Here is a 17686-nt window from a genome sequence, read left to right as displayed (position 1 = left end):
CAAATTCCAAATTTGTAACAACCCTTCGCGAAGGTCAACGCGGCTCCGGGTTCGAATGGGGGTGAAAAGTTTGCCGCCATCGTGTGCGATTTCGTAGACCGATAAGGGAGAAGTTTTTTCCTCCAAGAATTCATAATTTTATTAGGAAAAAATCTGCCTCCATTCCGAGGGTCGTTCCCGTCTCGTGAAAGTTTGACACGCTCGCTATCGGCCGCAACTTTCGGCGCGATAAAGCTCGCTAAATTCGAAATTACCTCGAAGAAAGCTTGCTCCTTCCTTTCCGAGTTTCTGGCAATTAGACTTCTTTTCGTCAGGTCGCAAGAGCGAAAGTTTCTTATACTGGGAAGATTGAAAAATCAGCCTCGAGGAATCTTTCTTTTTCTGGTCTCAAACGAGCCGGAGGAAATGTTTGATCGTCGCGTTACAGTTTGGTTAACAGGCACGACCGATACGAAGGGAGAGGATAATCTCTTTTCTGAAAAGAGATTCCGAATCTCTGTGGTAGTCTCACCTCGAGGCAGGCAGGTGCTCGACCACGTACACAGAGCACCCTTTTTCAACATTCTTCTGGTCCCGGCTGAAGACGGTTCTCGGTGACATTGTTGACCCTCTGCCACATGGCGTTTCGCATATGGCGCACGTTCTACGTGTCGGTTATTTTTTATACACATCTCGTAGATGAAATTCAGCACGCGGCAAGGTGGATAGAAGAGGCCGACAGATTGGAGGCTGGCGTCGACGAAATCGGATGATTACAGCTGCGTTCGATTTTAATCGAACAAATTCACTGACTTCGGTTAATCTCGTTAAAAATTTCAGGAAAGACAAGACACGAGACACGTGCAACGCTCAGAATTGTAATATAAAAAATAAGATGTATAAAGTGTGAAGAATCGAAAAATGATCCCGGTAAATGGGAATCGTGCCTCGAGGTAAATGAAAAGATATACGGTGATCTGGTTGTAGCCGATAAAAGTGGGAAACTTCAACCCCATTACGTATGCCGGCTACGATTCCCTTCGATGCATCCGCTCTAAGGTTTCTTACTTGTTCCGTAAGTAGAGCCGGAAAAGGATTAATATAAGCACGGAAGAGGGTAAAGTCAATCGTGTGAAGTCTCGCGTAAAGTGGTGTTCGTCCATGGAAATCGAGGTAGTTTAATCAGAAAACTGCAGGGAACGGGGCTAACGTAAGTACCCTCCATCGTTGGAATGTAGGGGCATTTAAGTAGATGGAGGGTATAGACCCCTGTCTACTCCATTTGCTTTCAGCCCGAGGGACCTCCCCGATATATATCCCAATATTCTCGGTAACAATGATGAATCACTGCAGAGCAGCTCTTGCACAAGAAGTTGCACATCCACTGCGCTTGTAACGTCTCTCTGCAAACTCTCTCTCTCTCTCTCTCCCTTGTCCCCTTGAATACTCACGGACTTGGTTTAACCGTAATAATGCGTTCCAGTACTTGGTACAGTTACGTAAAGACAGGACTGACGTAACCAGTCGGATAAATAAGTGCATCTCGTAGCATTAATGCTTACTCTGAAAACTTTCCGAGTATTTGCTTTCGCAATATGAAAAGAACCGGCGCGGCGAAAAAACGAGAGATCTCTTATGCCCCGTTCGTGGTAGCGTTGGGGGTTGCTCGCGAATGTTAGACGTCGACGTAATTTTAATTAAGATCTCTAGTTAAAAAGTAGAATTTATATATTTCAACTCGGATGTATATACGCGTTTCGCATCGATTTCGAAATTGGCGATCATCCATAAAACGAAACGGTATCGGTGCTTTTAATCTCTCCGGCTCGCCACATAAAATACAGGGGACATGTATAATGCATGACAAATCATTCTTCCCTTGTTTGCCGACCACGTAATCGCGTGTATGCAGCCAGCCGATCGTTATATTTCTTTCGCGAAAGCCCGTTCCCTGTCTAACTCGAACCTTTCTCTCGGCATTTCGTTAAATCTTCATTTACAGTCGCGACGTTTCATCTCGCGACATGCAGGGAGCCGCGAAAGGGAAGCGTCGAAGAAGAAGAAGAAAAGAGAGGAACGCGACTATTTATTGGCACGATAAATCAAGAGCCGAGGCCGCGTACGCGGCGACCAATTAGCGTTGGATGTTAAGATCGTTGGGTCAGAGCCCATGTAATAATGACGAATCAGTTCGGAGCCGGTCCGCTGGCATAGCTGACTGCCTCTCTTATTAATAAATTCGCTTCCCATGCGACGTCCTATGAATCATTCGATAGGCAACAGGGGAGATTCTATTAGACTGATTGCTTTATGCTTCCATGCTTCAACTCGCGCCTATTCGTCTTCCTTCCTTAGGACCAACAAATTCGTTCTCCCTAAACCAGCCCATTTTTATTCGATCCGACCGAGTTACCGGTAAGATATTCGATCAAAGAGGGTACACGCGCTAAGAGATTGAAAAATTTTCAATTTCTCTGATGAGTTTGTATCCTGAATAGCGTGAATTTTAATCGTGACACGATTGTGCAGCGTATTAATTGAGAGAGGAAATATTTAATTAAAAATCGTCAAACAGGTTCACACGCGACACTCGATGCCTCTTGATGCGACGCATCGTTTCATCCCGGTTCGACCTAGTTTTAAACTTGATCATGTTAATTTCGAAAACGTGCGACATTTACGGTTTAGAACCACCGAGTGGATCGCGAACGGAGCACGAGCGGACAGCGAACGGATCGGGATTTAACTTCCCTTATCCCCGAAAACTCGCACCGAGATGGTAGCTATCTTCCGTTAAATCATATCTCATCCTTGGCTGGGATTAACTCCCCTAATTTATTGACTCGCTTTCAAACAGGGGCCCTTCAAATCCCCGTGACTCGAGGTTAACATTGTTTCGCAGGGGCGAACCTCGTACAAGGATATGCTAAGTCATCGTACAGTCAAGCACCGGTACTAATGTACATACCACATGTTTGTAATCGTCGGTGACAAGATACTTTATGCATATTCGTTACGGGCAGAATAATTGACGAATCGTCGTACCGATAAGAGGTAATTGGAAACACCGAATACATTGAACTAGGCCCTTCTCAATAATCCCTTTTTAAAATTTCACTTATCGATCAAAATCGAGTTACTTATAAATTTTCTGTTTTTGGTTTCGAACGATTGCACGATTCAACCCCCATAAACTATAGTTGACGAGTAATTATTGAAAAGTAAATTTGAATACTTTCATTTCACCAGTATTCACGGTAAGAATGATATTTTTTAAATAACCGTTCATTAATTTACGCGTACATTTAATCCCTGGTGTTATTCGCGCGCATTAGCCACTAGCGCTACCTGCCGAGAAATCACGCAACTATTTTACCCGCAATATCATCTTCAAATTTTCGCGCTATAAAACGAATCGTGCATAAATCAATAAAACCCTGAAAATTAATAATTACAGACATGGTAAAATGAAAAGACAGGTTAAATATTCTGAGATGTAGTTTTATTCGTATGCGAACAAAAATGATCCATTAAGATATGTCGCTGGCATCGTTTAAAGTATAACATACACGCACGTTTACATAATTTCATTGTCGTCCCATTACATGATATAAAAATTGTTGTTACATCATCGCGATAAATAGAGTTGAGGTTTTACATTCGACCCTTTAAACTTCGAAGCGAGCACATTCTTATATACAAAATATTCTTCATATTATTTATTACTATAAGTATGTTCGAGTAGAGATATGAGTATGAAAATTTCAAGTAAAATTGATCGCGAAAATTGTTTCGTCTCCTTTTTTTTTTTTTAAATACGCGTTTAACACTTTCTCGTTGCCGACAGCAGCTCAAAATTCCCGCAAATGTTTCGCAAAATTTATTATCATAGTCTTACGTGTAAAAATTTCGTGACAACCCTCCCCCGTCTTTTTAAGCACCAGATACCTCATAAGGTTTTATATCTTTCACCGATCTGCACGATTTCACAAAATAAATACTGGGCTCGATTCCTTACAAAATATATGTATCAGAATATTACACTTAATGTAAATGTACATGATAAAACGCGTAAAAAATATACCATGAGTTCCTCTATCGAGAGGCACTAACGACAAGGAACACAGAAGTGTTACATAGATCATGCAATGTTCATACATTATCATATATTCAATTTTGCACTTGTTAGAAGATTCGTTTGTCATTCGGTACCTGACAAACATTTTAGTCTTAATTTTCCACTCGAGAATTAATCCCCTAAGATACGTGTAGGTATAACCGGGAACATCTGATGCAGATGAAATTATACAATAAATAGTAAAATCGTTTTGCGATAAATCAACTTATCGTAAATATTTATTTGATGATTAATTTTAACAAGAATAAAAAGAAAATGTGCTACCTCGATTTTTAGCCGACTCTCAACAGCGATAAATTAATTATTCAGAATGTAAAATATTAAAAACGTGATTTTTTAAAATCAAAATCTCGTATATACAGATTGCAGATACGCCTACACGTATCTAAATATATCTCGCAAAATTTCCAAACACATTTACACACACGATACGCATACGTACGATTTGTGTTTGTGCGGATTCAATTAATTATCCCTACAATTATAGTTACAGGCAGAAACTATACTAAATCAGTTTGGGATTGCTAACGAAATACAATCTAATACTCGCTTAAAACTATTACGTTAATTAAAAGAAAAAAAGGTCGCGTCGTACTGTAAAATGTACGCGGAGATACTTCTGCCTTTAATTGGTACAACCATTAAACGGTTGGCACGTTGTCATCGAATGAGCGTAGAAATAGAAATTACACGTCTACGTACGACTTTTTTTTATAGAATTTTGAAATAATCATTTTCTCTACGGTGACCGATTAAAATGTAAAAAAGTTCATTTTAGCAGCACACTTTATTGATATAAAAATTCATTATTACGTGCCGCACCTGTGCCCACTTGATCTTATACGTACACACGAAAAGCAGATCATTGCAATGTGATTTGAATCATTTAAATATACATATATATCGTTCCTTTTTTTCTTTTTCTTTTTTTTTTTTTGTTTAAATTTCTCATTTGCGAGTACGTGCTCGTATTTACATTCAGTATTGTAGGTATTAACAATCGCTAAATAGTCGAGTAGTTAATTAATTCGAATAGTGGATGGAATGAGAGTATTGTCAATTAAAAATTAGGATATCACGGATCCTCGTGAGATTCCGAGTTTAATGATTCCACTATTCTTTAAAAAGTAAAGTGTTCGAATGATATATACTTTACATTCACGGTATACACAAATTACCAACTATAATATTTGCACGTTTACAGTGTTTTAAACACATATACTTTGTTATAATTAAACATATAATAATCCCGTGTAACTATTCGCTGCAATCGCTCTGTTAAAAGCAAAGAGGAGTAACTTAATAGAATTATGCATTCTTATAACATTTCATTTCATATTATGAAATCAGCTCCTATTATACTTTACAACACGTCTATTTAGATGTAATTAAACATTTTTTTTTTTAGATAATTAGTGTGTGTGTATGTAACATTAAGCCATGCTATAAGCAAAGTTATTGCGATGTGCTTGTATTTAGAAATAGCTATTCATTACAATTTAATTATTCATTTAACACTATACATATACACATCTTTTTATATATATGTATATGTATATATATTGTACTTTGCATGCTATTTTAATATTTCAAATAATGCAAGTATAAAATTATTAAACATGAACACTGATTCTTAATAAACGAAATGCCACTCAACAAGCACATACAATAAGCTTACAATAGCTAAATTATTCTCAATAGTAAGTTGTTCTTAAATTTGAATATATTTTCTTTTCTTTGTTGCAAAGGTCACTTAAAGTACAGGACATTGGATTTATTTTTCTTTTTCATATTTACAACCTAATATTTCTAAATCATATTTATCGTAAATAAGATACAACATAATATTATGTGCCAAGAAAAATTTTGCTTGTTCGCATTAATGCACAAAACAACTATATTTTAATTAGCTTTCAAGCAGTTATTTATAGGTAGATAAGGTCTTGGTATAATTTTATATTATTTGTATATATTTCGAGATATTTTTTCATTTACAATGTAGCTTGTATTATTCAAAATTAGCTTTGTTCCTTAGATGTTGTTCGTTTAATTTACTTTTTTATTATCAAAGTATAGTAGAGTTAAATCCTTTATTTCATATATGACAGATATTTTTTTGTTTGTTTCATATTCAGTACTATTAAAGCTTAGAAAGTGCATTGATAATATTATGTATTAAATAATATATTTAAATTATTTGTTTTTCATCAGCTATATTTGAGTTTCGAAATTTGCTGCACTCTGATACAGATATAATGTGTATATTGTGGCACATAATTTTATATTGGTATTATATTTATTAATGTATTTATTATTAATATCGAAGCTTTCCAAGACGATATAATTTTCCGTTTATTTGTGATAGAATAAAAGTACATTATATTTTAGTTGGACATAATAATCTGAGCACATATCTGAGTATTTCTCAAAATGTTCATTACAGTAAAGATCTATCATGTGAAAGATACTTGAAAGTACACTAATTATAGTGTAATAATATATATATTGGAATATACAACTTGACTGCTTAATCTTGAACCCTGGCAGGGTTTCAAGATTAAGTGGTGTAGCTGTATTTGTAAAGAAACAATAAAATATATGTAAATTTAATGTTGTGTGACCTCAAAATCAAAATATTTTATTATTTTCAACTTTCGCACAATTAACTGATTAAAATATGCTTACAATTTTACAGGAAGCTCTTACATTTTTCATTTTTAGTATGTTAAACGTTAAATATGTTATAAATCAATTTTCACGAGGAAAGACTTTCAGTATCAATTTGAAGAATGTAATGATTTATTCTTAAAATATGCGAAATTCATGCATGATTTTTATTGTTTCAAACATTTCTAAATAATATTAAAATTTTTAGCATAAAAATATCTTTTATCGATCACAATACGAAAAATAGTATTTGAGATTCTTTTTTTTTTTCTAAATATGACTACATTTGCATATTCTTCACTATAATTCGTAAAATTACAATGAAGAAAATTGAGCTAACATTTGTTGGAACGTTGTTGTTCCAACAGTAGTAGACATTTGACTAATACTGTTGAATAAAGCATCTGCCTGCAAATTTTCTGGCAACCTAGTAAGAAACTGTGCTCCATGTACAAAATCCATCTTTAATAATTCTTCTTGATACAAGTGTAATACACCAAGTGCTGTTCTGAAGAGGAACTCATCCCCATCTCTGAGAAAAACATCCCAGATTCTACATGCAACATCCAGAGGCATCGCTTTGGCATATACAGTATATAGCCAATCCAACAAATATAAATCTGGGCTAAGACCAGCTACTGTAAAATGAGAAAAAATTTTTGGCAATTTATGTGCAAGTGCACTAGAATACACCTTGTAGTAAATATCCATTTGCTTTTGATCCAGTGTGAAAGCAGCTCTGTGGCAAGGATGATTTAATAAATTAGCAAAGCAAGTAAAGGCATCTGGAGGTTCCATGTTTAATGATAATACAGCACCTATAAAACTCATACCTTGCACGTAACCTACATCAGGTCTATAAACTGCATAGGCTGCCAAAATACCTTGAAGACTATGAGATAGTGGTCCACCTTCTTGAAAGACACATAAGCTGGGAAACGTACGAGACACGTCTAATTTGATTGCAGCTAATGGTTCGCTTATAGAATTCGACATTGCTCTGTCTAAACATATGTTATAAAGGTGTGCTGTTATATTTAAATTATTTGGAATAGCTAATTTCCATACTTTGCCACGAATACTCGGTGGAAGACCACGCCACCATAATTCGCGTACTTTCTTGGAATTTTTAACACTTTCGAATTTAGGAAGAATATGTACATTCCAAGTATTAGAGTCTTCTGCTAATCTTTCTTCTTCTTTAAGCTGTAATTCTCTTTGGTGTTTACGCTCTTTCTCTTCTCTTAATTCCCTCTTTCTTATGGCTTCTAAAATAGCATTATATTGCTTACGATGACGTTCTTCCTCTGTTGCATTCTTAGCTGGTAGATTTGCTGGTCTAGGCTGTTGAATTAAGGCTAAACTTCCTCCTACTTTATCTATATTTCTTGATGGACTACTTGTAGGTGTGGATTGTTGAGAATCTTTGTTTTTCCATAAGAAAACATTTTTTGAGAAGAGCGTATTCAATCCCCAACGCTTAGACTTTTCAGCCTTTTCACCAGTTTGCTGATCATCAGAACTCAGAAAACTGCCAGAAGGAGACACTTCACTAAGGGAAGACACAGTACTGCTACAAGATCGTGGTAAACTGTTTCTAGGACTACTACTTGCACTACCACATTCCAATTTGTTATATTTATCTTCTTCAACTTTAAAATTTTCATTCAATGATTCTTCCTTATAATCACATGGAGAATCCAAATACTGTGATTTATAATCAAGTTGTGGTTCATTAGATTCTTCCAAAGAATATATTTGTTTTGTAGTAGGATTGTAAGCTAGAGACATGCTCTCCAATGCATGACTCAAACTAGTTCCTGCAACTCCTACAGATACTATATTACCAGCATCATACCATTTATTTTCTCGTATATGGACACATAATGCTTTTGTTTTAACAACAGGCACAGAAGCCACATCGCATGCTAAAGCTTCATTAACATTCACACTGTTACAAGATATAGAATTTCCATTCAATGACACCAACTGTTGTTTACCAATCTTTGGAACAATATTATTTGCAACATAACAATTGGAATCGCGTCCAGCTACTTTCAGTACTTGGTAATTGTTTGACATATTGCCACAATGAGATACAATACAGGGAGAAACATTCTGCGATGTAATAGGATGATTATTTCCATTTATATGTTGAGATGCAGGATTCTTCATGATTGGTGCCCCTTTCTTAATCTTATTAATACATTAAATGTTTCTCTACTAAGGGCAAACCAACAAAAAATCAGATTTGCATACAGGATGTCTATAAACTTGTATTTATGCATATTTTCTCATTGCTTTTGAATAATGTGATGAACATATATCACTGATATTTATAAGCATAACAATTAACTTTGACATTCTTATTGCATTATAGTAATTCTTCTTATAAAATTGTCTTAGATAACCATTACATCATGAAATTTGCTCCTTCATTGATAACGATGAAAAACAAATTCTGACCTTAAATTTTTCAATCAAATTGATTATCCATTGTAAAGAATGGTCCTTTCTTCAACTTTTATGTTCGCACAATTTTCGTTGTGTTCAATAGGTTAAGATGCATTCAGACAAAATACTTTTGCTTCATAAGCAAAAACAGTGATACACGTAAGTGTGGTATAATTCCATTGATAAATATTTAATATAATGATACTTGTATAGTGCGAGAGAAACTGGACCCTTGATTAGACTGACAAACAATATATGTATGCGTATGCATCAGTATGCATACAACACACAGAAAAGAAATGTTACATTTCTTATTTCTAATCGTAACAAACGTGTTCAATAAACTTTGAACTGATATTTTAATTAGAATAAAATTATTCTAATTTTTGACAATGCAGTAAGCCACGATGGAAACTTGAAACGCGTGGTCACTGATCTTTACTACCGTGACTTTAATGTAGTCACGTGATCCGATACCATTTCCCATCATTACATTGACATTTGCAACTTTTTTACTTATAAATAATTATTTATTAAAGAATAATAATGATAAAAAAGTAAAAAATTCAATGTGAAAAATAGATATATTGTTCTTTTAACATCATTCTTTATTTCATTGAGGCTGAACTTTTTATTATGAATGCATGTTAACTATTTTTAGATAATTTGACATTTTATACATTGAAGACAATTAAACAATTATAAATAAGACAATTAAATTTAGTAACTTTACAACGCAACGAATGTTGAAAGATGTTGAATGACAACTTTTTTATAGTTGAAGACTGCACTTTAACTTACAATAAAAGTCCCTAGGAGAACTGTCTCAAAACAGCTGATTGTAGAAATTGATGAAAACGAAAAATTGTATTAATTGAAACGCTATTAAAAAGTAGGTTAAAAAAGGTCAAATATCAGTCGCGTCATTGTCAAGTCTCAATAAACAGTTGTTATTATTTTAGTGAAATATAATTGTTAAGTGTGAATTTTTTTAATATAACAGATGTTTATTGTAAGAAATGTCACAAATTGATATCCAGGATTTATTTGATAAAAGCAGGTAAAATAACTATTTATATGCAACAAATATAAATAATATTATATTAATAATAGTAATGATCTGTCATGTTTTTAATAATAAATAATATTGTAAAGGTTCAGTAGTATATGTAATCAACTTTCTAAAATAATGAATTTCATCATCATATGGATACTTTTTAATTGAATAAGTATAATATTGGAAATACAACTATATTAATACTAATGTATAAAATTGCAAATTATGTATGAAAAATGTTATTTATAACAAATTGCATTGCATAAGAATAGTTTGAAAATATATTCCTGTTATATATTACTTATTTTGCAATAGCATAAATATAACAGGAACAGTTGTTTTATTTATAGAGATGAAAATATTCATGAAAAATGTGTTCAGATTTTGATGAGTATCAAGTAAAATATACTTCATATTATTCTCATCTTACTAGTAATTTAATTAATAGCAATTTAAACATTATAATATTTAAATAAAATACATTATTTAGGTTTCCCAGTGGTTGGCATCTTGTGACTATATTTTTGTATACCCCAGTGGGTCTTTTACTTGTATTACTAAGATTATTAACTGCTTTACAACTTTGGCTCCTTGCAACTCTATTACCTGACTGTAATAATCTAAGAAATTTTTTAAGTCATGGATTTAGTTTTGCTTTTGGAATTGTGGTGAAGATTCCTGAAGGTGAAGTTAAAAACAAGCAATCGAGAATTATAATTGCTAATAATGTCTCTGTCTTGGATCACTTTGTACTATACAAAGCTACGCAAGCGCTAAGTCCCAGTGTATGGGAATTACCACCAATGCTTAGCAAGACACTGGGTCTACAAATGATGGATATGACTAATAAAGAAACTTTAATTGCCAATATAAAACAGTTTCTTTCAACATCAAAGTGCAACATTGCATTGCAACCTGAATTTGGTACAACCAATAGTCGTGTTGCCTTGCTAAAATTCAATTCTTGGCCATTTACCATAGAAACATCTGTACAACCAGTTGCAATCAAAGCATGGAGGCCAGAATTTACATCTATTCGTTTTTCTTCATTGGCATCCACATGGTGGACTGATGTCTTTTGGTTTATGTTTGTTCCTTATACAATCTTTACAATTAAGTACCTGAAAATCAAACAAAATGCAGATCCTGAAGTACTAGTAAGGGAAATAGAAAAAGATATAGCAACTAGTCTTGGACTTAAGACAAGTTCTCATACCGTATCAGATAAAGCAGAATTTGAAAAAACGCTGCATTATGGAAAAAACACAAAATAGAAGACTTAATAGAAGTTCTCCAAATTCACAAGTCATACATAGTATTGAGATACAGAGAATGGTACAGCAAGTCAGTGAAGTGCTTCCATTGGTCCCTCATAATGTAATTCTTAGAGACCTTTGTATGTAAACAAATAATTATTTTAATTGTAATTATTAACATATCGTGTTAATCGTTTTTAAATCTAAAAATATTAACTTATTACTTTTACAGTAAAAACGCGTAATGTTGATATTACAATTGCCAATATACTAGATGGCATAGTTACTTATACTCCAGATTCAACTCAAGCAACAGCTACACCATCAGTATCATTGAATCAATTACAAATAAGTACAGTTAAGGATAACAGTAATGTAGGATCTTCTTCCTTCCAGGAAAGAAAAGCTAAAATGATCAGAGAAGCTAGAGAAAGGTATATTCAGAAACATGGACTTAAAAATTGCTGACATTCTTATTGCAGTTATGTTCTGGTTATTGTATCTTTATTAAAAACAACTATATATTGTTTTTGTCATATGTGTATTTACTATTACATAATGTGAATATAATTTTATTTCTAAAATATAATAATACATTTTATAATTACCTACCCTTTTATATACACATATTATAACACTATTATTATCAGCAATTTCTGGAAGACATGTTTTTATTTCATATATGTTTAACTGTTATTGATATTAATTATGTAAGTAAAATAAAGCTTGTTTATATATGTGCTTTACACAAAAATTAATAAAAATGTATAAGAAAAATAGAAAGAAGAATGCATAAATAATTATACTATATTATTTGTAACATTATTATAGCTTATAAACTATGGAAGACATTCAGTTTCACAAACAGTACATTGTGCTAAAACAATATACTATTATTACTTAATTATTCGAGATTATTGCATATAGTAATATATTAATCCTGATTATTTCTATTTTACCAAAAATTACTTAGCAAAAATAAAGACAAATTAAAAAAAAAATTACTTAATACTTTTTGATCTAGTTTTCAAAACTAGATCAGAAGTATCAATACCACCCATATATTTATACGAAACCCCGATATATTGGCTCTAGAGTATTAAAAGAAGTAACAAAATATATTAACGATTAATATTTCCAATACATACATATTTCAAATCAAGGAAATCATCAACACCATGTTTAGAACCTTCTCTTCCTAAACCTGATTCTTTTACTCCTCCAAAAGCAGCTTCAGCACAAGAAATTAATCCTTCATTCACACCAACCATTCCAACTTCTAATTTTCTTGCTACACGAAATATTTGTGATATATCTTGTGAATAAAAGTAACCTGCTAAACCAACAGGTGTATCATTAGCTTTTTGTATAACTTCCTCTTCAGTTTCAAATTTATTAATGACAGCTACTGGTCCGAAAATTTCTTTGTTATATATTTCCATATCCTTAGATACATTTGTTATAAGTGTAGGGGCATAGAACAATGGTCCTAATTCAGGTAGTGGCTTACCACCACAATGTACTTTTGCTCCCTTTTGCACTGCATCAGTAACTAGTCTGTGTACCATATTCAATTGGCTTTCTTTAATGAGAGGACCATGTGTAACTTCTTTTTTACTACCATCACCCATTTTAATGTCACTTTCAATTTTTGATAGAAACATTTCAATAAATTTATCAAATTGACTAGCTTGTACAAAAAATCTGTTTGCAGAAACACATGTCTGGCCGGTATTACGAAATTTACTTGCCATAGCACCTGATACAGCTACATCCAAATTAGCAGTATCAAAAATAATGAATGGTGCATTACCTCCTAATTCAAGGCTAAGTCGTTTCATAGTTGAAGCACACTGTTGATACAATAGTTTTCCTACAGCTGTTGAACCAGTGAATGATAAAACTCTTACTTTCGGATTCTCACATAATTCTTTACCAACAGCAACAGAATTTTGTAGGCTTGTTGTAAGTACATTTAAAGTTCCATCAGGAATACCTGCTTTTTCAGCAAGATCAGCTAATGCTAAAGCAGTAAGTGGTGTATCTTCGGATGGTTTAATTACACATGTACATCCAGCAGCAAGAGCAGCAGATGCTTTACGGGTGATCATAGCATGTGGAAAATTCCATGGTGTGATCAAAGCAGCTACTCCAACTGGTTGCTTTAACAAAAAAAGTTCTCTAGTAGGTACTGGTGGTTGTAATTCTTCTCCAGTAATTCGTCTACATTCTTCTGAAAACCATTCCACAAATGAATTTCCATATTTAATTTCTGCTTTAGATTCATTAAGAGATTTTCCATTTTCTTTAGTCAAAATTTGTGCCAAATCATCAGCATGTTTCACCATTAGATTATACCAATTTCTAAGTAAATCACTTCTTTCCTTTGCAGTTGTTTTACTGAATGTTTCAAAAGCTGCAGATGCTGCATTGATTGCTACTCGAGTATCCTCAACATTCATATCAGGAACATTATTAATAACAGATTTATCAACTGGATTATAAATGGGGAATGTATTTTTGCTTATTGCACTTATCCATTTTCCATTTACATATGCTAAATCTCTTAGCAAATTCAGTGAAATACGATTAGCATTATGAATCATTATGATGGTAATCTGAAATCATATACTTAGTTCAAGACATGGCATCAAATAAATTAATATTAAACAAAATGTTGTAACATTGTTGTTACAATATGATTATTATAATACTGTTATTACACTATTGTTATTTATAGATCAACAATCTATAAATTATATACAAATTTATATACACATATGAAATACTAATACAATTTCACACTTACCTTTGAATAAAAGAAGGAAGACAACTTATATTTTCGATCTAATATGAAATTCGTTTATGAGCGGTTATTTTCAAGTGATATTACCAATGCATGTTATCAATTTCATCTGCAAATTGTCCTTATATAACTTGTCGCTACTTTACTCTGATTAAGGGTGTTATAACGTTTCAGTGTATTCTTTGATATGCCATATACATAGCCGGCACACCGGCGTCCCTCAGTCAATAAAAGTGTTATCGGGTTTAATATTTTTACAGCAAGATCACATTCAAAAAAGTAAGAAATATATAAGTATTTTGTACATTATGAGTACAAATACGAAAAGAACCATTTATGTAGGTAGGGAACTATTTACTAAACTTACTTTTATCAATGTAACCTATTTTAACCTGTATAATACATGTTGGAATTTATACTACATATTTAATTCATTATTTTAGGGGGCCTAGCTGAGGAAGTTGACGAAAAAATATTACATGCGGCATTTATACCTTTTGGTGAAATAGTTGATGTACAAATACCATTAGACTATGAATCTGAAAAGCATAGAGGATTTGCTTTCATTGAATTTGAAAGTGCAGAAGATGCAGCAACAGCAATTGATAATATGGTACATGTTTAAAACAGCATACATATCTGTGTGAGTTATTTAATAACATAGTTTTGCATAAAAAATAATGCATATTGCATTTTCATTCATTGTTATAAAATCTATAGATACATGAAGTAAATATTGATTCCATTTATCTAATCATTGTTGTATTTATTATATTGATTATATATTAAAATCATTTAATCCATACATCTGTCAAACTTTATCTTTAATAAACAGAATGATTCTGAGCTGTTTGGACGAACGATAAGGGTAAACATTGCAAAACCACAAAAAATAAAAGAAGGTTCATCAAAACCTGTTTGGGCTGATGATGCATGGTTACAAGAACATGCAGGTGAAACACTTAAAAGTGATGATAATGCAAATTCAGCAGATGCAGTTCAATGCAAAAAGGGAAAACAAAATCCTCAAGTCTATTTTGATATTACTATTGGGAAACAAGAAGTAGGTAGAATTATTATGATGCTGAGAGCTGATGTAGTACCAAAAACTGCTGAAAATTTTCGTGCTCTTTGTACACATGAAAAAGGATATGGATACCAAGGAAGCATATTTCATAGAATTATTCCAGAATTTGTATCCTTTATTTATTCTCATTACTTTTTTTTTTATAAAATAAAATTACATAAATATCCTTATATAAAACGTAGATGTGTCAAGGAGGAGATTTTACAAATCATAATGGAACAGGAGGTAAATCAATCTATGGAAATAAATTTGATGACGAAAATTTTGAATTAAAACATACTGGACCTGGTACTTTATCAATGGCAAATTCTGGTCCAAATACAAATGGATCTCAATTCTTCATATGTGCTGCACGTACAGATTGGCTAGATGGAAAACATGTAGTATTTGGACATGTTCTGAGTGGGTTAGATGTTCTAAAGAAAATGGAAAAATGTGGAACTAAAGCAGGCACTCCTACTCAAAAAATTGTTATAACAGCTTGTGGAGAATTAACTTAAACAATTTTTAAAATTTATCATTTCGTAATAATTGTAACATAAATCTTATGTGAATTAAAAAATTCAAATATTTTAATAAATCTAAAGCATGGTTTAGTATTTCTTGTAACTATTATGCTTTTGATGGTACAAGGAGTCTCTAATAAGTTGTAGTAAAAGAGGGATTCGTAAAGAAGATAAAATAATCTCATTTAGGGGTATTTATGGCCCCAAAAAATCATACCCCTCAAGAACAAAGACATTGTCTAGTCTTTCTTTATCTGTAGTCACTGCCTGTGTTCGACAGATTTTTTATTATTATTATTGTTTTAATTAAAAAATTGTTATTACAGAATTCATGTACTATATCTTTTATACTAGTTTTAAAACGTTACATCTTATTACAGGTTAATTTGAAAATTTATAATATATTTTGAATGCATGGAATATATAAAATTGAACCGCTGCTTATATGAATACAGGAACGAAGGAACGAATACAGTGTGTTCATGTGTTCCAAGCTATCGTGTGGTATTATCGAAAACTCTAGAGTCTCTCTAAATTTTCACGCTTTTACAAGAAAAATTTGATCCTGTGATCTATTATTACATCGCGCTACTACGAACAAACTACTTAGTAAAACTTTCGAAAGGAGGCGAACTCCACTAATTCAGTGGATTGTTCTCAAAACTGGAGTAAGAAATGGTAATTCACCTTTTGTTTTGATATTTGTTTACTTGTAATCGACTTCTCATTCTCTTCTAATTAAATTTTCTTACTGTTTCTCTTTTATATTAACAATTAAAAGTTTGTTTCCGACTGAGTTTAAACTTGTGAAAGCATTTATATACTTGGTTTTAGATTTGACAGTATTTTTCTGTATTTTGTATTCGTTTCATGCCGGTTACAGAAATGAAAAACATTTATTTTCAAAATAATGCATTATTATTATTATTATAAATTAAAATCCTTAATCAGTGTGTATTTCTTGATCGTTATTTTTGCTTTCAAAATATACATAACCAATAAAATTTGGTGTAAATAATATGTTATTTGCTTTATTAGTAACTCAGTTGTGTTTCTTTAAAGTAACAAATTAGTAAATACATAGTTTAAATAGAATTATGTTGATTTTTACAGGTACAAAACAAAATGTAATACATATTTTTATTTTCAGTCTCACACAATATTACTCGTACAACCAGGCAATAGACCTGAAACAAGAACCTATTCTGATTATGAAAGCGTCAATGAATGTATGGAAGGTAACAATATTTTTTAGTATATTATTCTGTTAACATCGTACATCATACAAGTAGATTAAATAACTATTGAATCTTTACATTTAAATGTAATAAAATAAAAGTATGGTACAATAGATACAAATCAAAGAATACAAATTATATATTTTTTTTAATACAGGGGTGTGTAAAATTTATGAAGAGCATTTAAAAAGGCGGAATCCAAATACACCAACCATAACATACGACATCAGCCAGCTATTTGACTTTGTTGACCAGCTTACAGATTTATCATGTCTTGTTTATCAAAAATCTACAAACACATATGCTCCCTACAACAAGGACTGGATTAAAGAGAAAATATATGCTTTACTACGTCGAGCTGCTGGACATAGCGAATAATTAATGAATAAAAAATAGATATATGCTTTTTATGTATAAGATAACTTAAGTTTAAGTAAAGATCTATATTACCGTTTGTAATAATAAATATATAATCTAAAAATATTTTAAACTTTTTGA

The 17686-nt window shown here is 32.2% G+C and overlaps 5 protein-coding genes across 7 annotated transcripts in view; 3 read left to right on the top strand and 2 right to left on the bottom strand.

Annotated features, from left to right (window-relative positions):
• LOC114874645 (peptidyl-prolyl cis-trans isomerase E) overlaps nucleotides 1–16043 on the top strand; it is a 119396-nt gene extending 103353 nt beyond the window's left edge. For 2 of the 3 annotated variants that reach the window (XM_046286258.1, XM_046286259.1), the window contains 3 exons: nucleotides 14801–14970; nucleotides 15193–15552; nucleotides 15627–16043. In XM_046286258.1, the coding sequence (XP_046142214.1) occupies nucleotides 14801–14970; nucleotides 15193–15552; nucleotides 15627–15944 (848 nt within the window). In that variant the 3' untranslated portion in view covers nucleotides 15945–16043. Of the gene's footprint in view, nucleotides 1–14613; nucleotides 14700–14800; nucleotides 14971–15192; nucleotides 15553–15626 lie in introns of those variants that run through there. The other variant, XM_029184117.2, reaches the window with a different exon arrangement.
• LOC114874638 (TBC1 domain family member 14-like) lies at nucleotides 3465–9752 on the bottom strand. Its single transcript, XM_029184103.2, has one exon. The coding sequence runs from the start codon at nucleotides 8957–8959 to the stop codon at nucleotides 7100–7102; it is 1860 nt and encodes a 619-aa protein (XP_029039936.1). The 5' UTR covers nucleotides 8960–9752; the 3' UTR covers nucleotides 3465–7099.
• LOC114874641 (lipid droplet-regulating VLDL assembly factor AUP1-like) lies at nucleotides 10058–12080 on the top strand. Its single transcript, XM_029184112.2, is given in 4 exon segments — nucleotides 10058–10298; nucleotides 10786–11536; nucleotides 11538–11691; nucleotides 11784–12080. Coding segments are annotated over 4 exon segments (1182 nt in total). The 5' UTR covers nucleotides 10058–10257; the 3' UTR covers nucleotides 12020–12080.
• Nucleotides 12074–14453, bottom strand: LOC114874640 (succinate-semialdehyde dehydrogenase, mitochondrial). The gene is made up of 2 exons (XM_029184111.2): nucleotides 14361–14453; nucleotides 12074–14169 (listed from the first exon to the last, which is right to left on the bottom strand). The coding sequence occupies exon 2, from the start codon at nucleotides 14155–14157 to the stop codon at nucleotides 12673–12675; it is 1485 nt and encodes a 494-aa protein (XP_029039944.1). The 5' UTR covers nucleotides 14158–14169; nucleotides 14361–14453; the 3' UTR covers nucleotides 12074–12672.
• Nucleotides 16044–16129: 86 nt separating the features above from the next.
• On the top strand, nucleotides 16130–17671 carry LOC114874646 (enhancer of rudimentary homolog). Its single transcript, XM_029184118.2, has 3 exons — nucleotides 16130–16628; nucleotides 17101–17188; nucleotides 17346–17671. Exons 1-3 carry the CDS (start codon nucleotides 16626–16628, stop codon nucleotides 17564–17566), a joined length of 312 nt encoding a protein of 103 aa, XP_029039951.1. The 5' UTR covers nucleotides 16130–16625; the 3' UTR covers nucleotides 17567–17671.
• Nucleotides 17672–17686: the final 15 nt, after the last annotated feature.

This window comes from Osmia bicornis, chromosome 6 (assembly GCF_907164935.1).
Source record: "Osmia bicornis bicornis chromosome 6, iOsmBic2.1, whole genome shotgun sequence".
NCBI classification, from domain to species: Eukaryota; Metazoa; Arthropoda; class Insecta; order Hymenoptera; family Megachilidae; genus Osmia; species Osmia bicornis.
Note: the sequence above shows the minus strand (reverse complement) of the source record. Positions and strands in the feature narration are given on the sequence as shown.